This window comes from Hippoglossus stenolepis, chromosome 23, assembly GCF_022539355.2.
Source record: "Hippoglossus stenolepis isolate QCI-W04-F060 chromosome 23, HSTE1.2, whole genome shotgun sequence".
NCBI lineage: Eukaryota > Metazoa > Chordata > Actinopteri > Pleuronectiformes > Pleuronectidae > Hippoglossus > Hippoglossus stenolepis.
In genome coordinates this window covers 1,285,692-1,306,823 of record NC_061505.1, presented here as the reverse complement: position 1 = coordinate 1,306,823, position 21,132 = coordinate 1,285,692, and the positions used below count along the sequence as shown (strand labels likewise).

Here is a 21,132-nt window from a genome sequence, read left to right as displayed (position 1 = left end):
GCCAGCCCGGCAGTCAGTGGTTCAGACCAAGTGGTTTGGCCTAGTGGGAAGCCGCGGGACAGACAATGGCAGCACTGTGTGGCTGAAGTGCCTTTGGTGTCAATGACTCTGCCAGCAACTGAGACTGGCAGATCCAAAATGGCGGAGTGCAGAGAGCCCTGCTGGTGCTCGTCATGCTCTAAACAGGGGCAGTTTTGATCCTTCTTTTTTTGGGGGTCAGCTCTCTGTTGGTTTTCTTTCATATCGGAGGTGGGAGGGTTAAGACGGGGGAGAAAGCAGTGCAGCGCTGCTCCGGCTAATCTGCTGGCATTTTATTTGTTTTAAGGGGCGAAAGGGGAAGGAGAGCAAACATGTGGGAGAAGTTCAAACAGAGTCCGACGGGCGTCCTCCTCCGTCCCCTCGCTCCCTGAAGTCCAGCTCGGCTTCGTCCACAGGTGGAACAGAGATGTTCGGGTCGTCAGAAAGTCCAGGGTCCAGTTTCTGATCGGAAATAAGTTACGGGAGGAGAAGGAGGAAGCAAAAGAAAAGAAAATATTAACAATCCTGCAAAGGGAACTATGTGATCTTTAGTGAAAGGTGTAAAATCAGCAAGTGGGAAGGGAGGAGGTCAACATTAGCTTCAGATAGACTGTAAATAAGATGGACGACAAGTCTCAGCGTCCTTAAGCTGCAATATCCCGAAGAGTCAGGGCAGTAGAGGTGAAGCTGTTAATCATGATGCTTCACCAAGATTTAGAGCATCACATAACTGAGAAACGTGTAATTCAACTTTTTGGTTTGGTCCATGTCCCATCTACTAACATGGAGGAGGCCGCATTTATGACCTATACTACTGCCAGCCACCAGGGGGCCATGGAGAGGTTTTGTTTTCACGTTGTCCATCTTTATTTACCGTCTACGGGGGACGATCAGAGGAACTTACTGTTGTTGCGACGGCAGTTACACGGCTGTGGAGGGAGAGTGACTCTGAGGAGGAGAAAAGAAACCGTCACATTGTATATTCTGCACTAAAGTGTGCATGTATACGTGTGCACGGGCGGCAATCCCCCCCCCTCTGTTGTTGAATATGTGCATATCGCTGTCTGTGTGTTTGCCCTCATCTGTTTGGGCTGCGTGTGTCCGTCTGTCTGTCAATCTGCTCCGAGCACAGTCTGTTTGCCAATCTGTCAAATTCTGTTTGCTAGATAAGGAGATTGAGAGAATGTCTGTGTGTGTGTGTGTGTGTGTGTGTGTGTGTGTGTGTGTGTGTGTGTGTGTGTGTGTGTGTGTGTGTAGACAGAACAAATTAATTTTAACTCTATCATGGCGATGCTAGTCAGGTATTTCTGTTTACTTACAGCTGAGAAGATGCTTTCTGTCTTTACTTTACGAATATATAGAAATACTTTGCATGGGAATTGTTGACTTCATCACCCACGCTGATAAAAACATCTAGCTGACGCGTTTTTTTAAAGTTTTATTCACGTTACACAGCAAATGGGAATAATTGTGCTTCATTATGAGTTAACAATACAAAACGTGGGGAGGAAAAAAACCAGCTAGCGTTGTGTGTTTCCTTCATCGTACGTCGTTTGATGTTTTAACAGAGTAAAGTGGATATGACGCCAAAAAGGAAATGTCAGATTTCTCTGGGTTTTAATTTGGTTATAGACATTTTGGATAATGTTTATAGGTCCAGCTGTTTATAGACATTTTATTAAAGAACTGTTATAAGATCTTTAAGTCGTCATATTAAGGATTAGTTTTCTATTTTGCACAAACATATAACGCACAGGAAAAGACAAAAAAAATGATTGTGCTGGAAAGAAAATGTTAAAACTTAATCCGTTTTAGTTTTTTACCCTAAAAAAAGAAATCATGCCCGGAGATCAGGCAAATTACTGCTGATTAGAAAATGAAATATTTCAGGCATCTGGGGTCAGTGACCATGTGATTACAACATCTCCGCTTCGAGTCCGGCTGGGAAAGTTGTTGTTGCACGACATCCCTGTTTCATCTGCCCTCATTTCTGTACTGTGCATTACTCAATCGTGCTGTCGAGAAAAAGCTGCATCAAGAAATATAAGAGCTTCATAAGATATAAGACAAGATAAGATAAGATGTATGAGTCCCACACCGGCTGTGGATCAGAGGTTCTCAACTCAAACGTTTGTAGATTCATCCAATGAACTGATCATGATATGTGGTGAAAATATTTTTCATACATGTCTCATATCTTTCTAAGAGCTTTGTGTAAAAATATAGGCGATAAAATATATATGTCAAATTATTCTAAGGGTTGATTTAGGGGGGAAATTAGAGAAGTCCTTAGTTAGGAAGCGAACGACACGTAACTTCAGAAAAGTGAAATGATGAATAATAATACATTGATTTATAAAGCACTTCTCAAGTCAGGGTTACACAGTGCTTCACAAATAAAAGTAAAAAAGCATTAAAAGAAAACGAACACAGTCATAAAAGAATAAATTAAAGAATAAAAACACTAAACCTGTAACAGAGAACTTCAGCATGACCACCCAGCACAATAATAAAAATAGATTCCTGTAGAATCAGGGACTGTGGGACGATGAAAGTACGTTTTAAGCTTTGATTCAAAGGAAGACCCAGGACAGGACGTTCCAGAGCCTCTGAGCTTTTATTTCAAAATCTCTGTCTTTAGCCAAAATACATAAAAGCTGATTATCAACATATTGTTGTAATTAAATAGAATCATTAGTGATATACGTTGCAGCAGCCTCAGGACCCTGCATCCTGATGATTCCATCACAAAGTCCTATCACTTCCTCTCTCCTTGTTTTACCCTCCGCACATTTCAAATTTAAATCAAACACAAGAGACGCGTCGAGTATTTTCTCCAAATAGAAAATGTTTCCGGTCCCTAAGGAATCGCTCAGACGTGTTTTAAAGCCCACCTGTGAGTAACTTGTTGAGCCAGAGCTTCTCCTGGGGTCCCTCCCCGACGCCGGGGATCCCCCCTCCTTCTGACTGCCCACGGAGGAGGAGTCGGAGCAGCTACTGTGGACTGAGAGAGAGAGAGTGTGGATGTGTGTGTGAGGGAGAGAGAGAGAGAGAGAGAGAGAGAGAGAGAGAGAGAGAGAGAGAGAGAGAGAGAGAGTTAACAGACACACACACACACACTCAAAATGTATATTTGTCTCTTTTTGCTTCAGGTGGTGCAGCAACACATTGAAATAATGACACCATCCTGCATACTGGCATGATTTGCATGCATGGTTCGATTCCCATTTGCATCGTGTGTGTGTGTGTGTGTGTGTGTGCGCGTGTGCGTGCGTGCAGTATAATGTAAAAACCCCTGTGCCACAATGTTTTGTTGAAATTAAAAATGGAGGTGGTACGGGGAGAGACAAAGAGGGGAGTCGGAGTGAGGAGGCAGTTTTCTCATCCTGTTCAATGAATTTCTAACACTGTGTCCCAGAGGACAATTCATGCATTGAAATCCTGAGCCGCCGCACTCAATGAGACCCCTGGTGAGCGGTACGAGCATTACACCGCCGTGTGAATGGGGACTCGCTTTGGCTCCGGGGCCACAGCGGCCGGCGGAGGCTGGACGGAGGCTGGACGGAGGGTTGTGGACCAGCCTCTCGTCTCAAAGAGGAACTCTGAGCGTAGAGTTCTTCAGTGACGGGGATCGTGTTCTGCAACCGGCCTCTGGTGCTCCGGTTGTAGTTTGGTCCATTCTTCAGTCAGAATAACGTCTAGATTTCTATTACTAATAACGTTAGATTTCTATTACTCCTTTTTTATCGCTGTTCTTCACAGATTCTCAGATAATAGACAACATTCCTGCTGATTTGGTTCATGTTCCTCCTTCAATATCAAACATGTACCGATGTTTCTGATAAGGTTTAAAAAGCTGAGATCTTCTGCGATTTAACACAAAAATACCACAATCTTCGTGGTAAAAGTCTTTTATATTAATTCTTATTTCAGATTTTTTTATTTACATTAACAATGGACTTAAATTAAACAAATTCCACTATCTATAACTATATAATTACTGTGTATAAATCACATCTTAGGTACAGAATGTCAACTGGCTTCATATCATCTCGACTCAGAAACGCACAAGATAAATCTGCAATAAGCATCAAAGCAGCTTGTGCTCATGTTTCATTGATGAACTTCGTATAGAAACGGAGACAAAGTCAGTTTCACGGAGACGAGAGACGAGAGTGAAGCTCGTGATGGGATTTGATCACAGCTGCAGTAGAATGTGTTTCTATAGTCAGGCTCCATATTCTCTGCAGGCACGTCACAGCGCTTCAGAGATTTCAAAGTGTGAGACAAATATCAAAAATTCATAGAGTAGCTGGGGGGGGGGCGTAGAATTGAAATATTTCATATTTTATACTTATATTTATTTATACACCACATTAGCTTTGTCTTTCACATATGAAGAACACAGCAGGAGATCGGCCGAGTCAGACCCCAAGAAAGAATCATCCAGGCGAGAGGGGGCCTGGGACGTATAACACACGTCTTCTCTTGTTACTAATTTATCTTGTCCCGACATAATTACACTGGCGATAAGATTAAGGGTCCGGTTAATGATCCTCAGATTACATTTAAGCTTTAAGTGCATTTCTCCAGTGCTTCTCGGACCTGAGGCCCCCCCCTCGTACTGAGCGAGTGTTCCAGATGCTCCAGATGTGCGTCGCGTGGTGCTCACCTCTGTCGTTGAGACTGTAGATGGAGTCCAGCTCTGAGCCGGGAGTTCCAGTGGCGTCCAGCAGCAGTTTACTGGAGATTCCCATGCACAGGGACTCCTTCAGGCACAGCTCTGGGACGAGGACAGAGGGAGGAGCAGATTCGTTTCTATACACAAACCAAGCTTTTGCAGGATGTGTTTATGTGAAGCTTGTTTCAGTCTAATGAGCGAGTGCTTCAGGTTTTTGGCAGAGGGTCAGGAAGTGGCTCTCACGGGTAAAACACTGATTGTTGCTTTGTTTTACTCAATGCTCGGCCCTTTTCTTGTCAGAACCTGGCGCCTACGTTACCCATAATGCACCTCAAACACTTCAGGGTGAGTTAGCCTCAGGAAGAGTTGAGCTAAGTCAAGTTAAGAACTTAAATATCTGTTCTACACTTCATCTGGAGCGCCATGCAGCGAGTCCTAGTGCTGAGGTGTCAGAGGTCAGAGGTCGCACCGACTGTACCTGTGTTGCTGATGGCGTGAGTCCACAGCAGTTGTGCGATGTCGTGAGTCCAGGCCTCCCTGCCCTCCCGGTCCTGCGCCTGCAGCGTGACGCAGTCCTTGGTTCGAGGAGCCTGACGAACCCAAACTTCAAACCTCAGCCCGTCGTCGCCCACTCGCTGAGTCAGACCCATCTCACCCGTCTGCGGGGAGACGACACGGAAACGTGAAGTCGAGGTAACGAGATCAGAGGCAGACGTGTGTGTGCGTGTGTGTGTGCGTGCGTACCTTGATGCTGTGTTTGTAGCTGTAGGCCGTGCGTCCGGGCCCGGGGCTCTTCTGCTTGGTGAATATGACGACGTGCTGGTAGAGGAAAACGTTCCTCGCGCCCGCCCGCTTCCTCCGACCTCCGCCACACACCATCAGCTCGCCCTGCCGCACCAGCTCGCCGCGCTCCACCACGGGGGTCTTACATTACACAACACACACACACACACACACACGTTAGGATGCAGTCGTCTTGTCCTGAGGCCGAGGCCCCGGGTCCTCATCTGCATGTCTGTGTTGATTTCTATCTTAAGAGGCCGTTTAAGTAAAATACTGTTTTCATTGCCAGTTAACGTGATTGGCTGCAGTATGGGTCATAAACCAAGCCTCCTCCATGTTAGTGGATGGGACATGGACCAAACAAAACGTGGTTTCTGTCATTTCAGTTCGTTTTTATCACACTTAAGTGTTCATGTTTCTGTAAACACCTGCTGTAAGTTCTTCCTCCATCACCTCCCCGAATGTTCAGTTTATAGCTTAAAGACATTTCACTACAGTCTCAATTCAAGCACAGAATCATGACAAAGGAGAATTATTACGACATTGTGTTGCGCGGTGACACATTCCCTCGTCTTTCTGTTGGATCTCGGTTCTAATTGGCCGCCTGACTCACGCCTTTTGTAGAAATGTGACTTTATTGTTCGTAGCAATTACAGGGTTGAGACGTTGGGAAGCCGCTGCGGCTCCGACCAGCGGCAGGGAGAGGTTGATGGAAGTCAAACGTTACGTAACGCTCCTTTAAAGACCCACGTACGAGACGCACAAAGACACACAAACAGCAAAACACGACGACAAACCGGCTCACGCTCGCTCGCACAGTAAAATGAAAAAGGGAAACAACCGGTGACAAAGAAGTTAAATCTCTAGAGAAGTGAGGGTCACGATACAAGTGATGCTTCATGCACATTCTGAACACCCACATGCACACCCACACACACACACACACACACACACACCTGCACTTCACAGGCATTTTACTGCAGCAGCGGCGTGAAGTGAAGTAGCTCAATGGGAGCGTTTGTGCCGCTGTGATCCCCACTCACAGGGGGGAGGAGGAGAGGGTCGTTCTGTGTGTTTGTGTGGGAGAGAGTCCGACATTTGTCACAACCAGCTCTGAACCACACGGCTGTGTCAGAGCGGCACAATACAGGCCGAGTGGACGCGGTGACACACCGATAAACTCCAACGCTGTTTTCTGAAATCCACGTCAACAGCAGACGGGTTTATTCGTCCTCTTTGTGTCTCTCAGGGTCCAGTTTGTTCATAGAGTGAAAAACGACTTCATACAGGCAACGTGTGCTGGGAAAAACCAAACCAGCGTTAAAACGGCTCATAGAGACCAAGAGGTTTTATTTATTTTAACGTTTCTTGTATTTATTCTAACGTTGGCTTTAGGATTAATAAGGACTCGGATTTTATTAATGTGTTTCTTACTCTATGAATGAAATGAGTGTGTGTGTGTTTTCATCTTGTCTTTGATGAGCTTGTCCAGACGGATTCTAATCATCAACTTCATCAATGTGCTGATAAAGAATTGAATTGAAGATAAGTAGATAAAGTAAAGCCAAAACCTTCTGATCACCCCCTGGTGGCTGGCTGCAGTAATGTCAAATACATTTTCTTCCCAATGATGTTTTTTGTCATTTTAAGTTTTAGCCATCACACTGCTGTTTGTTCATGTTTTATTAATTTAGATTTTAATTATTTATTTGATTTATTTTGAAACCTCATGATTGACAGCTGCGACTGACTCGTGATTGGTCGCAGACTTAGAGAAATCGTCCGTATTGCGACGCAACGACGAGCAAACCTCACGTTATCTTCCAGTGGTCGATAAAAAGAAAATGCAAATGAGGTTAACCTAAGAGAATATTATCCAGAATTAAAAACCATTACATTCCCTTCTTCAAAGCGTCAAACTGTAAATAACGAGCTTTAGATAAAGGGAATAAAAGTGCTAATGATTCCATCTCCTCCTCTGGCCCGACCTCATCAACATGATTTAGCTCCTCTCCCCCTGAGGAAAGAAAGTGGGACTTGATTCACACTCGTAAACTGGGACAAGCGTTCTCACCGGACATCCGACGATGAGGTCACTGGCCCTGAGGTCCTCGCCGTGCCGCTGGGCGTGTCTGAGGATGGGGAGGGCGGAGTCGGAGGCGGCGTTGATCCCTCCCAGCTCCTCCAGGGCCTCGCAGTACTGCTCCAGCCTCTGGGTGGGGGCCTGCAGGCAGTGGGGGAAGGAGAGGGGGGAGAGGGGGGAGGCAGCAGGGAGTTTGGACTGCGGGGGGGGGGGAGAGGAGGAGATATGTCAGACGTTGCCAACTTTCACTGACGTCTCGAACCAGATCGAACCAGATTCGAATATAAACTGCAAACAGCCTCACCACAGGCCAAGAAAACACAATACAACTAAAAGTAATGCAATAATCATAACGTATAATATCTCAAGGAACTTTACATAGTAAGGTGGAGACTTTACAATATTTGAGAGAAACACAACAGTTGTTTCAAACCTGATTCAAAACAATAACTACTGATATAAATGCACATCTTCACATGTAAGATGTACATTTACTCTGCATTCTGAAGTAAGAAACTTTAAAAACGTGAAACTTTCTATTTAGAGCCGAATATGGACGATGGAAAAGTTCAACTGCTGGTGACGACGTTGTAGTGGAAAATAACTAAGTGTGGTTGAAACCTATTTTGTAGTTGAAGAGTAACTTTTTGCAGACCTGACTTTTATGACCTGAAGTGTTTGTGACCTTTATGACCTTTCTATTACTTATTGACTGTCCAGGAACCTAATGGAAACGTATGCAAATCATTTATTCCTGTGTTTTAATTCCTGTCTCGAACTTTGCCTACAGAACCAGTCTGAACTGGCTCAGACCATCAGCCTTAGTTCTCCTATATAAGATCCTTGCGTTTGACTGTTCTCCATCTTCACTGAGATCCTGTGACTCTCTGTGTTCATCCTTTCTGCAGAAAGCTCAGATTAAAATACACAAAGATAAATATGGTGTTCCAGCCTCTTGTATTTTCAGATTTCCATCACAATGTCCAATAACTTAATACACTTTGAAAGTAAAGCTCATTTTGGTCTTAACTAGTCTTCAGAAATACTTGATTAGTTATTATTAAACTATATTTTTTTAACTTATTATTTTAGTTCAGATTCTATGTTAAAATAGTTAGAAATCTTACAGTAAAATCTATTTTCATGTGAGGAGCTGCTTCATTATCATCTGTATAATTTCAGTTTTAGTCGTTAAATCGTGACGGACACAAACTTGATTTTACAGATGTTGAAACCGCGTCACGTCCTCCCTCTGGCGTCGTCCTCACCAACATGTGGACGCCGCCTCACACACGCTGCTGCGGCGCTGTCGTAACAATCATGGTGTGATCACCATCATCCTCTAACCTGAGCACCGGGCTCACATCCATCACCATCACAATCACCATAAAGCATCCACATGACACACAACGTGTTCCAGCTGCAGGACCGGCACGCACTGCCTCCTGGTGGTGACTCGCTAGAACCGCAGATCTTCAGCTCTGTGGTTGCTGCTTTCAAAGTCGTGTTAGAAATCTCACAACGCGTCGATGTCGTTAATTGTAGCTTGCACGAGCTCAAATTACTTTCTCGATAATCCGCCTTTAATTGGCTTTTCTCGTGTACATTAAACATGTAATTAGCTTTACTGTATACAGCTCGGTTTTTAATTGCTGCCACTGGTGAATAAAGCAACTTTAATTGGTTTGTGCTTTTTTTTACTCATGATGATCTCACACTGTGGTTTAACAGATATTTTTGAAAAAAGGAAAATAACCAAATAGAAAATGTACGACCCTGAATCTCTTATTATTTATTATTATCTCCTGTGCACGGATTCAGGAAAGTGCAGCAGCTTTTCTCTCATTGAAATCATGACTGAAATGAGTTGAGTCCAGGAAATGTTGGATTAGGTTTATTACAACACTCATTTGTATGATGAAATTATGAAAGTCGTTTTTTAAAATAATTTTTATAATCTTTGGCAAGTTATGTTTTCTATTTTGTATGTTATTTTACATTTTTTCTTTTGTTTTATCGATAGTTTATTTAATTTATTGGTCCTTATGTGCGCTTTACTTTTAGTTTTAATTTAATACGACTCTTTTTCCTACAGAAACCTCTGAGGGACTTTCAATATAAGTTCGGTAAGATTGTGGAAAACACAATAAAATAAATATTCCTTGAAACAAGTTGAGTCCTCGTAATGAAACTCTTCTTCTGAAATGTCTTCAGCATCACAGGCTGAACCTGAGAGCAGCAACATGACGAGTCTCACCTTGAAGAAGTCCGCGGCCTGTGTGACCAGCGGAGAGTCCAGTTCTGGTTTGGTCCTGATGTAGTGAGAGTACTGAAGAAACCGCTCCCGCTGGGTTGGAAAAGAAGACGTTGAATAAAGAAGAGATGAAAGTAAGTCAATGAGAAACGTAAGTAGGAGTTTGATGTGTTGTGTTAAGAAAAATCTTTTTGCTTTTTTCCTCAGGATCAATTAATAGAGAATAAAAATGTACATTTTCTTCTGTATTCTATAAAATGTCTCAAGTCACAAGAAAGAAAGTCTGTGGACACTTGGTGTAAAGTTGATTTAAGCTTCTCTACTAATCTATAGACTGAATAAAGATGGACGACCCCGTTTTAATGGCATCAAAATTTGAAAATGTTTTGTTTGTTAATTCATTTGAAGTGTATTTTGTCTTTTTAGTTTGGTTCCTGTCCCATCTGCTAACATGGAGGAGGACCTATAATGCAGCTAGCCACCGGGGGGCGATCGGAACGAGCAGTCACGTCGTCCATCTTTATCAACAGTCTACGTTCTGTTCCATTTCTTTGCCGCCACCCGACATTCCTGCACTCACGTATTTGCTGAAGCAGTCCTGTTGCAACAAGCTCTGCACGAGAGCGCCCTCCATGGCCGGGAGGAGGTTCTGCGAGTGAAAGGAGCTGAGGCCGGCCCAGTTGGGGAAGAGGGCGTCCGCCTTCCCCCTGATGGAGGCCGGCGTGTCCGAGAGCTCCAGCAGAGGGAGGTACGTCTCCTCCACGCCCTTCAGCACGGCCACGTACTGCCTCTCTGAACTCAGCATCCGGCACCACAGCAGGTACAGCTTGCTGAGGGACGGAGGAAGAGGAGAGAGGGAGAGAGGGAGTTGATGAAGAGGAGGACGAGTGCATGAGAGAAACAAATGTGGGAGTAAGAGGAGACGTGGGAGTGAAGATCAAACGGTCAGAAACGATGGAATTATCTAAAATCTTTCTAACACAGACTTCAGTTGAGCTTCAGTTATCCAGAAAAAGGACGAATCACTTCTCTGAAGGTCATGAACTCTTGTTTCCTCACTGGGAACCACACACCCACAGGTGGCGTTCCAACAAACAGAGAAGAAGAAGAAGAAGACACCTCTGAGGAGTTGAGCCGGTCCGGTCTGTCCCCGTCTCCCTCTCCGTCCTCCCCAGCAGCACGTGTTGCCGCGGCGACCCCGTGTGGTCCACCACCTCCTTGCTGCTGACCTCCACTCCCCGGATCAACACGCCTCCTCCCGCTCCGCCCCCGCCCCACCCAGGTATAGCCGCAGCCATGCCGGTGGTGATGACCGGGTCGGCGAACGCCCGTCTCCCCAGCCAGGACATGGGGGAGTTGCGGCTCGACCCGCTCACCGGAGACTCGGCGGGTTTCGGGGTGGCCGTGCCTCGGCGGGGGGCGAGCAGCGCCTGGAGGTCGAAGCTCGGGTGGCGCTTCCTGGGCGGTTTGGGAGGGAGCGGCGCCTCTGGGGGCTGAACGGAGACGGATTGGTTATTGAAATAAACCGACATGACAGAAGAATAGAAAACACAATATATCACAGAAACACATTTTCGATAACAAATCCAACTCACGCTCTTCTTCCCAGGATTCAGGAGATTCTGCAGGAACTTCCCTCCTCCAGCTCCTCCTCCGTTTCCTCCCCCTGCTCCGTCTTTCTTATTCCCTTTCTCCTCTCCTATCTTCAGGGTGGAGCAGGTCTGGGGCCTGAACAGCGACGCCAGAGATCCCCAGGACTGCAGCCCCCCCTCGCTCCCTCCGGCCCCCAGCCCCCAGTCGCCCTCTCCCTCGGGGCCCATCAGGTCCCACAGGCTGCTGGCCGACGGCGTCTTGGGCTTCCCCTGGCCCGGATTCTGGCCCCTGTCCGACTGGAGGAACCGCGGTTTGACCTGTGCTACCGTCCTCTGGTAGCGCTCCACTGTCTGGGTCCAGAAGTCCAGCAGCGCCCCGCCGCCGAGCTCCAAAGCCAGGGAGCGGGCGTCCTGGAAACGTGACGGGGGGATGGGAGGGAGGGAGGCCAGAGGGCAGGTGTTAGAGGACGAAGAGGAGGAGGAGGAGGAGGAGGAGACGGCATCACACCACTGGGTCGCCTGCACAGGACAGAGAGAACCAGAGTTACCACCCTGTGTTTGTACGTCTCCACTAAACGGTTAAAGTCTCATACTTCAGATAAAAAGTGAGGTGTTGATGACGTGAGACAGATGCTGCGTCACCTCGGTCAGCGTGGACAGCAGCCTCTGCGTGTTGTCCAGGGTGGTCCAGCAGTCAGACAGACAGTGGGACATGTCTCTCAGCTTCTCCCTCACAGGAGGAAGTCGGATCTGGACGTTGCTCAGACCCGCCCAGTCCAGCTCGCACCAGCTCTCCAGGACACTGAGCACGGACAGAGTCTCACTGTGCAGCTCCTGAAGGATTCAAGAAGATCCAGTGTGAGGCCTATGCCTGGAAAACCTCCGGAGGAAATCATGACTGGAATAACTCTGACGGAAATACACAACGTCCACATCAGCCCGCACACAAACGCACCACTGTGGCCTCAACGCACATCTGTTTACAACTTTCCCTCATTGACTCCTCACGTACGTTGAAAAATGACAAATGTCGTACACACGATTCCGTGGCGTTAGCTATCGAACACTCACATTCGCCGTCTCTCTGAAGGTCTTAAACTTCTGCTGCTTGAGGGAGAGTCGGCTGAGGGAGAGAGGAGGGTCCTTGTAATCCTCCAGCTGGGACTGGACTCGCTCGATCTCCTTATCGCACTGTGGAGGAGAGGGGGAAAAGAGAGAGAGAGAGAGAGAGAGGGGGGGGGGTGGTATTTCACAAAAACTACTGGACAGATTTCCTCGAAACTTGGTGGAAGGATTTTTAAACATGTTAACAATAGTTGATGGGTCTTGATGAGAAAAACCTAAATGTGGTTTCATCAGGGAACCGTTTACTCTCTTTAATACTTTTCCAGTTGAGAATAAACCACTCGTCCATTTCCTTCCTCACACACCTTTTCCAGTTTGTCTGCCAGCCCGGCCAGTCGCCCCAGAGCCTCCAGGTCGCGACCTCTCTGGTTGGACACTCGGACGAGCCTGTGGAGGGCGTCGTCCACGCTGTCGTAGAGTTTGGAGGTGGCGGCGAGCGCAGCCCTGAGAAGACGAGAATCAAAGACGAGCAGGTGAGAGAAGTATCTTGTTTTCTCTTTTATAATCAGATTCCAAATGGCTGCGAGATCTCGGCCAAAATCACATATATTTTGGCTTGTGGAAAATATGTAATTACGAGGAAAAACCAGAAGCGTTGCAGAGCAGCTGTCAGAAAAGAAGAAGGAATCAAATCAGCGACGAGCCTTCACTTGTCTTTGGCCTCATTCGTGCGCAGAATGAGCCAAAACTCATTAACGCAGAGGAGGAACCGCCGCAGATACAACGGAGTTTAGATCCTGTTTGAGCTGAAAATCGGTCACAAACAAACACGCCGCTTCGCCCTGTCCTCCGTCTCATCCTCCGTCTCATCCTCCTCTTCCTCCTCCAGCTGGGATTCATTCTTTTGGGCTAAAAACAAACAACTTTGTTTTCCAGATGAGGAATATTTTTAACCTATAACTCATCTCCACAAAATAATGCGTCAGTCTGACTTAAAAAGGAGAGAGATGCAGATCCTCCTCGGCCCCTCGAGACCAGGCTGCTCGCTGGTTCGTGCATGTGTGAGCGTTTGTCTGATTCCTGTTGTTCTGAATGTCACGGCTTCTTTAAACTAACTTCAATGCAGCCGAGCGTAATGTATATTCAAGCCGTCTCCAGAGCATAACAGCAAAAATAGCCTTTTATTATCCACGTATAAGCAGACGCACACATTGCTGCTATAAATAAAGGTCGTGGAATATTTGTTTCACTTCTTTTTCAATACGATTCATCAATTCTTTGTTTGGAGATAGATTCACTGACTGTGGGAATTTTAACTTTCAAACTTTTCAAACAGTTTGGTCCTATTTGTAAATCTATCATTCTAGTACATCATAGAGAGATAAATCTTTCAGTACCTGCAGTCTGGCGACTTCTGTGCTAGTCCAGATGTGCTATTGGTCAGTCCGGCCAGCCAGGCCCCGCCCCTTTGCTGCAGCTCAGTTAGGCGCTGGTCGGCCAGGACGCTCGCCATCAGCTGTCGGTGTTTGTCGATGCTCAGAGGAACCGCCTGGAGGAAAACCAAGAAAATGATTCTGAGAGGTTTCTGGAAATTTGTGACGATTACCAAAGCAAACACAGTGAAATCTGAAATCAGCTTTAGTGTCAGAATCAGTGTTGAGAAATTAAAAAAGACCTTGATGTTGTCTGGCAGTGGCTCAGTGTCCATCGACTGCAGTGCTTCTCCCAGCAGCATGAGGGCGCTCTCACAACGCTCTGTCAGACTCTCCAGGCTCTGACGGGAAAAAAGTACAAGAAGTTTTACACAAACCGTCCGTCAAGCAAGTTTAAAGTAGGAGCTCGCTCATGGAGTCCATGGGAGAGGTCAGAGGAAGCACAGAGGACAGGAACATGTTTGGGTCTGTTTGGATAACGCAACATAAACTGTCTGGGGAAAAACCCATTAAGAGTCTTTAAATGTCCTTTTTGTTTTGTCTTTTCTTGATTTGTCCTTCGCACCCAGTTCATCATGAATCTGTGACAACGCCGACCACCAGCGGACATCGTCTCGTCTGCCCGTCCTGCTCCCGACACTCCTCCCCCTCTACAGCCTCGCTATCGGTGGTAAGATTTTAAATTTGAAAACTCAGTTGTTACATTTCAATTCCACCCATTTACTTAATTACAATTTTGAAATGTCCTCAGAACAAAAACCTTTCCAGATTTATTTCTGTCAACAACGAATTCCATATCAGAAAATTTAAGAGATGTTAGATATTCAGACAAACATTCTCCAGCTACAGCCTATTATATATTTTAAGCTACATTTGAAATCTACATATTTGAAAAACTGCAGCAACTCTGCGCGGAAACAGCTTTAATGTAATTTAAACCGATAAATCTGATTAATTTAGCAAAAGCACAGATATCAGTCAACCTGAAAACCCTCAAGTGATCATTTCATGCTCAATTTCCCCCGAAGACCATTTCACAGAACACTCAGGTCAGGAGATCCGGCTGCTTCGGGCTGAAGTAGATCTACCGGGAAAATTAGAAAGAAACTGTGGAGGATGTAGAAAGTTAGAGGAAAGTAGAGTAACCGCCCTGACCAGTCTACACACTGATGTGAGGTCACTAGAGGCAGACTTGAGATATCATGTTTTGCGAGGCCACCGTGACCTTGACCTTTGCCCTTTGACCTTTGGCCACCCCCTCAGCTCATTTGAGAATCCACATTAATCCACAGAAGAAGAACCACGAGGTTCTCACCAGTCTGAAGGCGAGCCAGTCCGAGTGACAGTGGACGAAGTCTCCGTCCATCTCTGTGAGCAGCTGCTGCTTGTCCACAAACTGCTGCAGGACCCCGGTTCCCTGCACCATGTGGATCTAAACACAACGGACAGGAAATGACACAAAGAGTCAACAGAGGAAAGTTTACCCTTCAGTATAAACCTTTATCTTCACAAGGCTTCTCGTGGCTGTAGACACAAACTCGTCCTTCTTGCTTCTGAGAGCCTGACGTAATTAATTTCAGCTTTTTGTTTTAAAGAAAGAGCTGAGAAAGCAAAAGCAAGTTCTCCTCTTCCAGTTCTATCTCCATTTGTTTATTCATCCGCACGGATAAAAGAACCCACCACGGCTCAGCGTGAACATCTTCTGGGCGGGATTCCACTTTAACATGCAAACGTTTTCCGGCGCCAGGTTAAAATACAAACCACATGGCGAGAGGAATGTTCTCATGCCTGAGTGCGAGGAGGATCTCTGCAGATCAACGCAAGAGCATCGAGCTGAATTACCGGTAACATGGGAGTTATTTACGAACTCTACTCGAGCCAAACGTATGGAAACCGATTTGCTTTCAAGCTTCAGATACGAGCGTCTGATGATCATCAAGTTTTCAGCAACCGACACAAACAAAACAGGGTTTGTGAAAAGTTACTTCCACTTGGACGTGAAATCAAACTGAACTAAAGGAAAATGAGTGGTTGCACTTTTGGTCCTTGAGCCGTAAACATGTGATTTGCATGAGCTCACCTCTGCTCCGTCCACATCGAGAGCGATGGACTCCTGCTGCTCCTCCAACAAAACCAGAACCGACCCGAGGCCGCCAGGGACCAGCAGCTGCAACATGCACAGAAACACATGTGATGGAGCTACTTGATCACATCTGCAGGCAAATTAAAAGCACACAAGCAAACACGAAGGGCTGAACTTTCATTTTGTTCCTCTCACCTGGAACTTTTGAAGTGCAGCGAGGCAGCGGGCGGAGGGTGGAGAGCGTCTGCTGTCCATTAACACCGTGAGACCTTTGTCTTTGGCTGCCGGCCTGATGAGGACGGACGGACGGACGGACGGACGGAGGGACAGAGGCAGGAGAGCAGGAGTTAGACAAGAACACACTTCTTTTAAAAATGAGACACCTGCAGTTAAAGGTACAATATATAACTTGAATCAGCTCCAGCAAGTTGAAGAGAAAAGCTGTGGATCAGTTAAAAAGACTTTTTACATAGTGTTGCTTTAAATAAATAAAGATGATGCCTATAATTCAACCTTTTTTACACTGAAATTACACGGTCGTCTATATTTTATATCATTAAACTTCCTTTGAGCATTTTTCTGGCGCACGTTACGTTTCGCTAACTCCACCTTTTTGGCAAAGTCAACAAAATGCGAGTCGAGACAAATATAATCATTATGCACTTTTTACAGGTTTGTAAATGAGCAGCTTGACAAGAATCAAATGGAACAACAGGGATTTCATATATTATTAAAGTATTGTGATGTGATCGACACTTACAAGCCTTCATTCTCTAATTATACGTGTAAACCTGGAAGAAGGGGGTGTTACCGGGTGATGCTGTGGTAGCAGGCCAGGACCCGAACCGTCTCGTCCTCACACAAACCCTCCGCTGAGGCGTCCGTCTCCGTGACAACCAGAGCGCGTCCCAACCGGTCCACAGTCCCTGTTGCCCGCGAGCACCAGAGTTAGCGTTGAGTGGGGAAGCCGAGAGAAAGTACAGCGTGAATACAACACGAATCAGGAACTACATTTCCCATAATGCTTTTAGAGCTGCACGCAGAAAGTATAATGTTGCCTGAGCTGAATTAGCCATTTTTAAGGTGTTTAAAGGTGCACGTTATAGACTGTATATAAAGATGGACGCCATGACAGCTCCCCAAAATTGAAGCCCCCTGGTGCGTGACCAGTATAAGTCATAAACCCCGCCTCCTCCATGTTAGCAGACGGAACATGGGCCAAACTAAACAAAGTCCATGTCAAATATACTTTTCCGAAACACGGTTTCTGTCGTTTTACAGGTTCCCAGCCCTGGACTTGACAACAGTGAACAGCAGAGAACAAAGACAACACAACAATGTCAAGACAAACTAAGTAGAAGAAATTTGAGCCGACTCTCCGTCGCACACAATAAGCCTGAAAGAAACTCGCCTGTCAACTTCAGCTTCCCTGACTGGAGGAGTTCCGTGTTCAATTCCCTGAGCCGGGGCGGCTCTTTAAACAAGATGCCGTTCAGTTGGTCGGGACATGTCTCTGCTGACTGTGGCTCTTCATTAGAGTGGTTAAATAGGGATGTGCCGGATTGTCCGTTACAGACGGATAAAGACTCAGCTTCCGTCTCTGTTGAGAGAAAAAAGAGAATATTCAAGATGTAGAACATTTCAAATCTGATGCTTGTGTATAAACGTCTAATTTCCTACAGACCTGCGCCGCTTTTCTTCGTGTTCTCCGCGGCCTCTTTGGTTGCAGTGGGCGCCGCATCAGGTTCGTCAGCCGGTCCTGTTTGTTCCGACTGGTTCTCCTCTGTGACCGGCAGCTTTGTGGAAGTGGAGCTGCAGGTCGGACCTGACAGAGGAGCTTTACTCTGCAGCTTCGAGACCTTGTGGTGTGCACGCCCGGCAGACCTGGCTCTTCCTTTGGCCCCCTTCCCCTTCCTTTTCCTCCTAAAGACGTTTAATAGAAAGTTAATAATCACGCTCTTCGGATATAATGATCTTCAGAGTGAGGTTTGTATAATCTGCTTCAGGGCTGAATATATGTACGTTCGGACAATCTGTACCTTGTGCACAGAGGTTGCACCTACGTGTTACGTATCTGCACTTTCATATGGACGTGTGAAGAAGGAAAAGATGAAAGAATCATAAGAAATAAATCAGTACCGTGGTGCTCTGAATCCTGCAGTTTTAACTTCCTTTCCTCTGGGACACATCCTGTCCTCCGTCTTTCCTCCTTCCCGTTCCTCTGCCACCTTCGGCTTAGACGAACTCGTTGTTCTGGACCCACTGTTGGTGATGTCTCCACTTTCTGAAACGCCAGTGAATGGTCTCTCTGGTGCATCTGATGTCGGCGTGGTGGCGTCACTGTCACCACTCAGTGGTTTATCAGTGTCCTCAAAGACCGAGTCTGAATGAGATCCGTGATCCGAGTGGCCCTCTACGACATGCTCCACTTTGTGGTTCGTCAACGCATGGATTTCGTTTGTGACCAAACTGTCGCCGCTCTCTGAGTCTTTACTTCTGTGCTCATCTCTGCACGGCTGCGTGAGGCCGCTGCTCTCTCTCTCCTTGCCAACGCCTGGCCTCCTCTCCTTGGATGGGCCTTCAAAAAAAAGCTGGCCGCTTCCTACGCCCCCCGAGTCCCTGCTGGTTTTATCTCCTTCGTCAGAGTCAAGGACAGAGGAGGAATAAGACCGCCTCCCTCTGCAAGGCTCAGCGACTCCTGGAGGAGGCCGAGGCGCTAACGTGTCACCTTTGGGGTTCGCCACGTCTCCTTTGGCACCAAGAACAGCCCGAAGGCTTCCTGACCTTTCAATTCTCCCATATCCCCAAGCTCTGCCCTTTCGGAGTTTGATGGCCTTACTTCTCCTGCACAGAGGCAACGTCTTGGTCTTGGAGATCCCATGCATCTCCAGGTACCTTTGCCGTGGGTCGACCCCCCCGTCAGGACCCCCTCTGGGCTCCAACAGCTCCACATAGTCCCCGTCAAGCTGAGGGTGCCTGGCTGTCCGCCCAAGCCCATCTTCGCTGCGCCTTCGCCGGGGGAGCGCTGACCCAGAGTCCAGGCCGTCCGGTTGTAGATCATCTTCCTCCTCGTCCCAGGACCAGGAGTCCAGTTCCCCAGAGGATGAGCCACCCCAGCCCCCGAGGCTGCTGCTGCCCCCCTCACTGGGCAGGCGGCCGGTTATGGAGCCGTCGTAGTTCGACATCAAGGCCAGCTCCTCCGAAGGGTCGTGGATGAACTTTGGGTAGACGACCTCCTTCCACGAAAGTCGAACCACACCATCACATGTGCTGACCAGGCAGGTGTCAAGTCCTCCTCCAACTACGTGAATAAGAGAAGACAACATTTATATCAAGTACGTTTACTGAAGGTGAACGTTAGTCATAAAGGGTCCTGCTACCAGAAGAAGCTTTGAGGAAAACTCATATTTTAGCGTTTTCTGCCTTTTTTCAGCTCCTCTGTTTCGAGGTTCTTTTCCCCGCCCACCTGCTGTCACTGACTGACTCATCGACAAAGTGTTAATAATTTTCACATAAAAACCTGATAATGAAACTAACTACCTCATCAACTAATACACCCGCTAACAGGAAGAAGTTATTATTACTGAAAACACTATATTATTGTGTTTGCATTAATATTATGCATAAAGTTTATTATTATCTGTCCGAGGAAATCAGGTCGGTGAGTCAGAGGTTTTATTGTCACGTTTTTAAAATAACAAAAATCGTTTCCTTACCTTCCCTCTTGTGGCCTCGTTCTTTGTTGATACTGTGCAGCCACTCAGAGGTGAACACAAGGGGGTGCTGTGACTCGGGCACCAAGATCTCCTGAACAGTGCGCCCCCCAGGGGCCAGACATTTCAGAGCCAGTCGGGGGCAGCGCGTCGAGAAGGGCACCACCTGCAGGTAGAAGTCATTACTGCGCAGGAGCCTCCAGTCCAAGGTGGAGAGTTGGACGACCACTTTCTCTCCCAGACACAGAGGCCAGCCGGAGTGAAGGAACAAGCAGCCCAGGTACTGAGACTGAGAGGAAACACAGAGCGTGAGTTGAGCATTTAAAGAATTAAACCTTCATCTGCAGATAATTACGTTTTCTCTCTGTAGCTCTTCTGGTCCTAGTGATGTCACCGCACTATCTCAACCCAACTCTATTTAATGCTCAGGCACAATCTCTCTCTCTCTCTCTCCCATTTGCAAACCACAGCCCACACGAACCAGCTGGAACTCAGCGCGGTCGTGTTCGGCTTAGTTACTCGCACCAGTTTCATTTCTAGAACCAACGCTGAACTCGGGCGACGCTATTCAGGAGCTGGACTGGCACAGAGCCAGCGCCGCGCACCCGTGTCAGACATGTGACTCACGCCGTGTTTTCTAAAGCGTAAAAGTGCTTAGCTAGCATGACGGGGGGAGAAGAATCTGGACGGCTGCAGAGTCAGTGTGAGTCAGAAACATGTGGACGACCAGCCCGACGTGCCACTGCTGAGAGGAAAACACATTTAACAACAGAGTCAACTCAACAACATGGGTCTAAATATAGAGACCACAACAAATCATAAATACTGAAGAAGTGTGTGAGTTTGGGTGAAGGCCCCCTGCGGTTCCTCCCGGCCGTTAACCAGCTGATCTAATAAGAGAAACCTCCTCAATCCAAACTCTGTTCCCACCTCAATCGATGCCGAGTCAGATCTAAACCCCGTCTCCCACAGTCTGAGGTAGAAACCTCATCCAGAGCCTCTCTGCTGTTCCCAGTCTCATATAATCGACTGACACGGGGCTGCTCCCTCCCCCCATCCTCCCCCCTCCCTGCCCTCCAGACTCATGAGACGTGATCAAATTATATTCTCGACCTCTCCTCCATCTTGCTTTCTCCACCGCTCTGCCCTTTATTCAATCTCCACTTCTCAGCCTCCCTCCTGAGCCACTTTCTGAAAAACTCTCGATATCTGTCAGGGCGGCGATTAGCATCTAAAAGCATGTGTGACTTCTCCTCTCTGAAAAAGTCTGAGACATTCTGTAACTCCCTGTGTCCTCCTCCCTCTCGCCTGCTTCTCCCTCAATGTACCCCAGTGTTTCCTCCGTCTCCCCCGCCACCTCCCATTTCTCCCAAAAAATTCCTCAATCAGTCCACTATAATCTGCACAACCTCCAGCATCTTGTGTTT

The 21,132-nt window shown here is 46.9% G+C and overlaps 1 protein-coding gene across 2 annotated transcripts in view; it reads right to left on the bottom strand.

Moving 5' to 3' along the window:
- Positions 1–206: 206 nt before the first annotated feature.
- Positions 207–21,132, bottom strand: part of arhgef40 (Rho guanine nucleotide exchange factor (GEF) 40) — a 29,955-nt gene continuing 9,029 nt past the window's right edge. The window contains exons 4-27 of one of the 2 annotated variants that reach the window (XM_035148651.2): positions 19,709–19,994; positions 18,132–19,293; positions 17,677–17,915; positions 17,404–17,592; positions 16,804–16,918; positions 16,188–16,281; positions 15,990–16,076; positions 15,225–15,341; positions 14,152–14,250; positions 13,874–14,025; positions 12,842–12,980; positions 12,483–12,602; positions 12,054–12,245; positions 11,415–11,930; positions 10,939–11,312; positions 10,400–10,649; positions 9,823–9,912; positions 7,557–7,763; positions 5,444–5,623; positions 5,178–5,358; positions 4,691–4,801; positions 2,913–3,022; positions 923–966; positions 207–480 (exon numbers count right to left, since the gene is read on the bottom strand). In XM_035148651.2, the coding sequence (XP_035004542.1) occupies positions 940–966; positions 2,913–3,022; positions 4,691–4,801; positions 5,178–5,358; positions 5,444–5,623; positions 7,557–7,763; positions 9,823–9,912; positions 10,400–10,649; positions 10,939–11,312; positions 11,415–11,930; positions 12,054–12,245; positions 12,483–12,602; positions 12,842–12,980; positions 13,874–14,025; positions 14,152–14,250; positions 15,225–15,341; positions 15,990–16,076; positions 16,188–16,281; positions 16,804–16,918; positions 17,404–17,592; positions 17,677–17,915; positions 18,132–19,293; positions 19,709–19,994 (5,037 nt within the window). In that variant the 3' untranslated portion in view covers positions 207–480; positions 923–939. The remainder of the gene's footprint in view (positions 481–922; positions 967–2,912; positions 3,023–4,690; positions 4,802–5,177; positions 5,359–5,443; positions 5,624–7,556; positions 7,764–9,822; positions 9,913–10,399; positions 10,650–10,938; positions 11,313–11,414; positions 11,931–12,053; positions 12,246–12,482; positions 12,603–12,841; positions 12,981–13,873; positions 14,026–14,151; positions 14,251–15,224; positions 15,342–15,989; positions 16,077–16,187; positions 16,282–16,803; positions 16,919–17,403; positions 17,593–17,676; positions 17,916–18,131; positions 19,294–19,708; positions 19,995–21,132) is intronic. The other variant, XM_035148652.2, reaches the window with a different exon arrangement.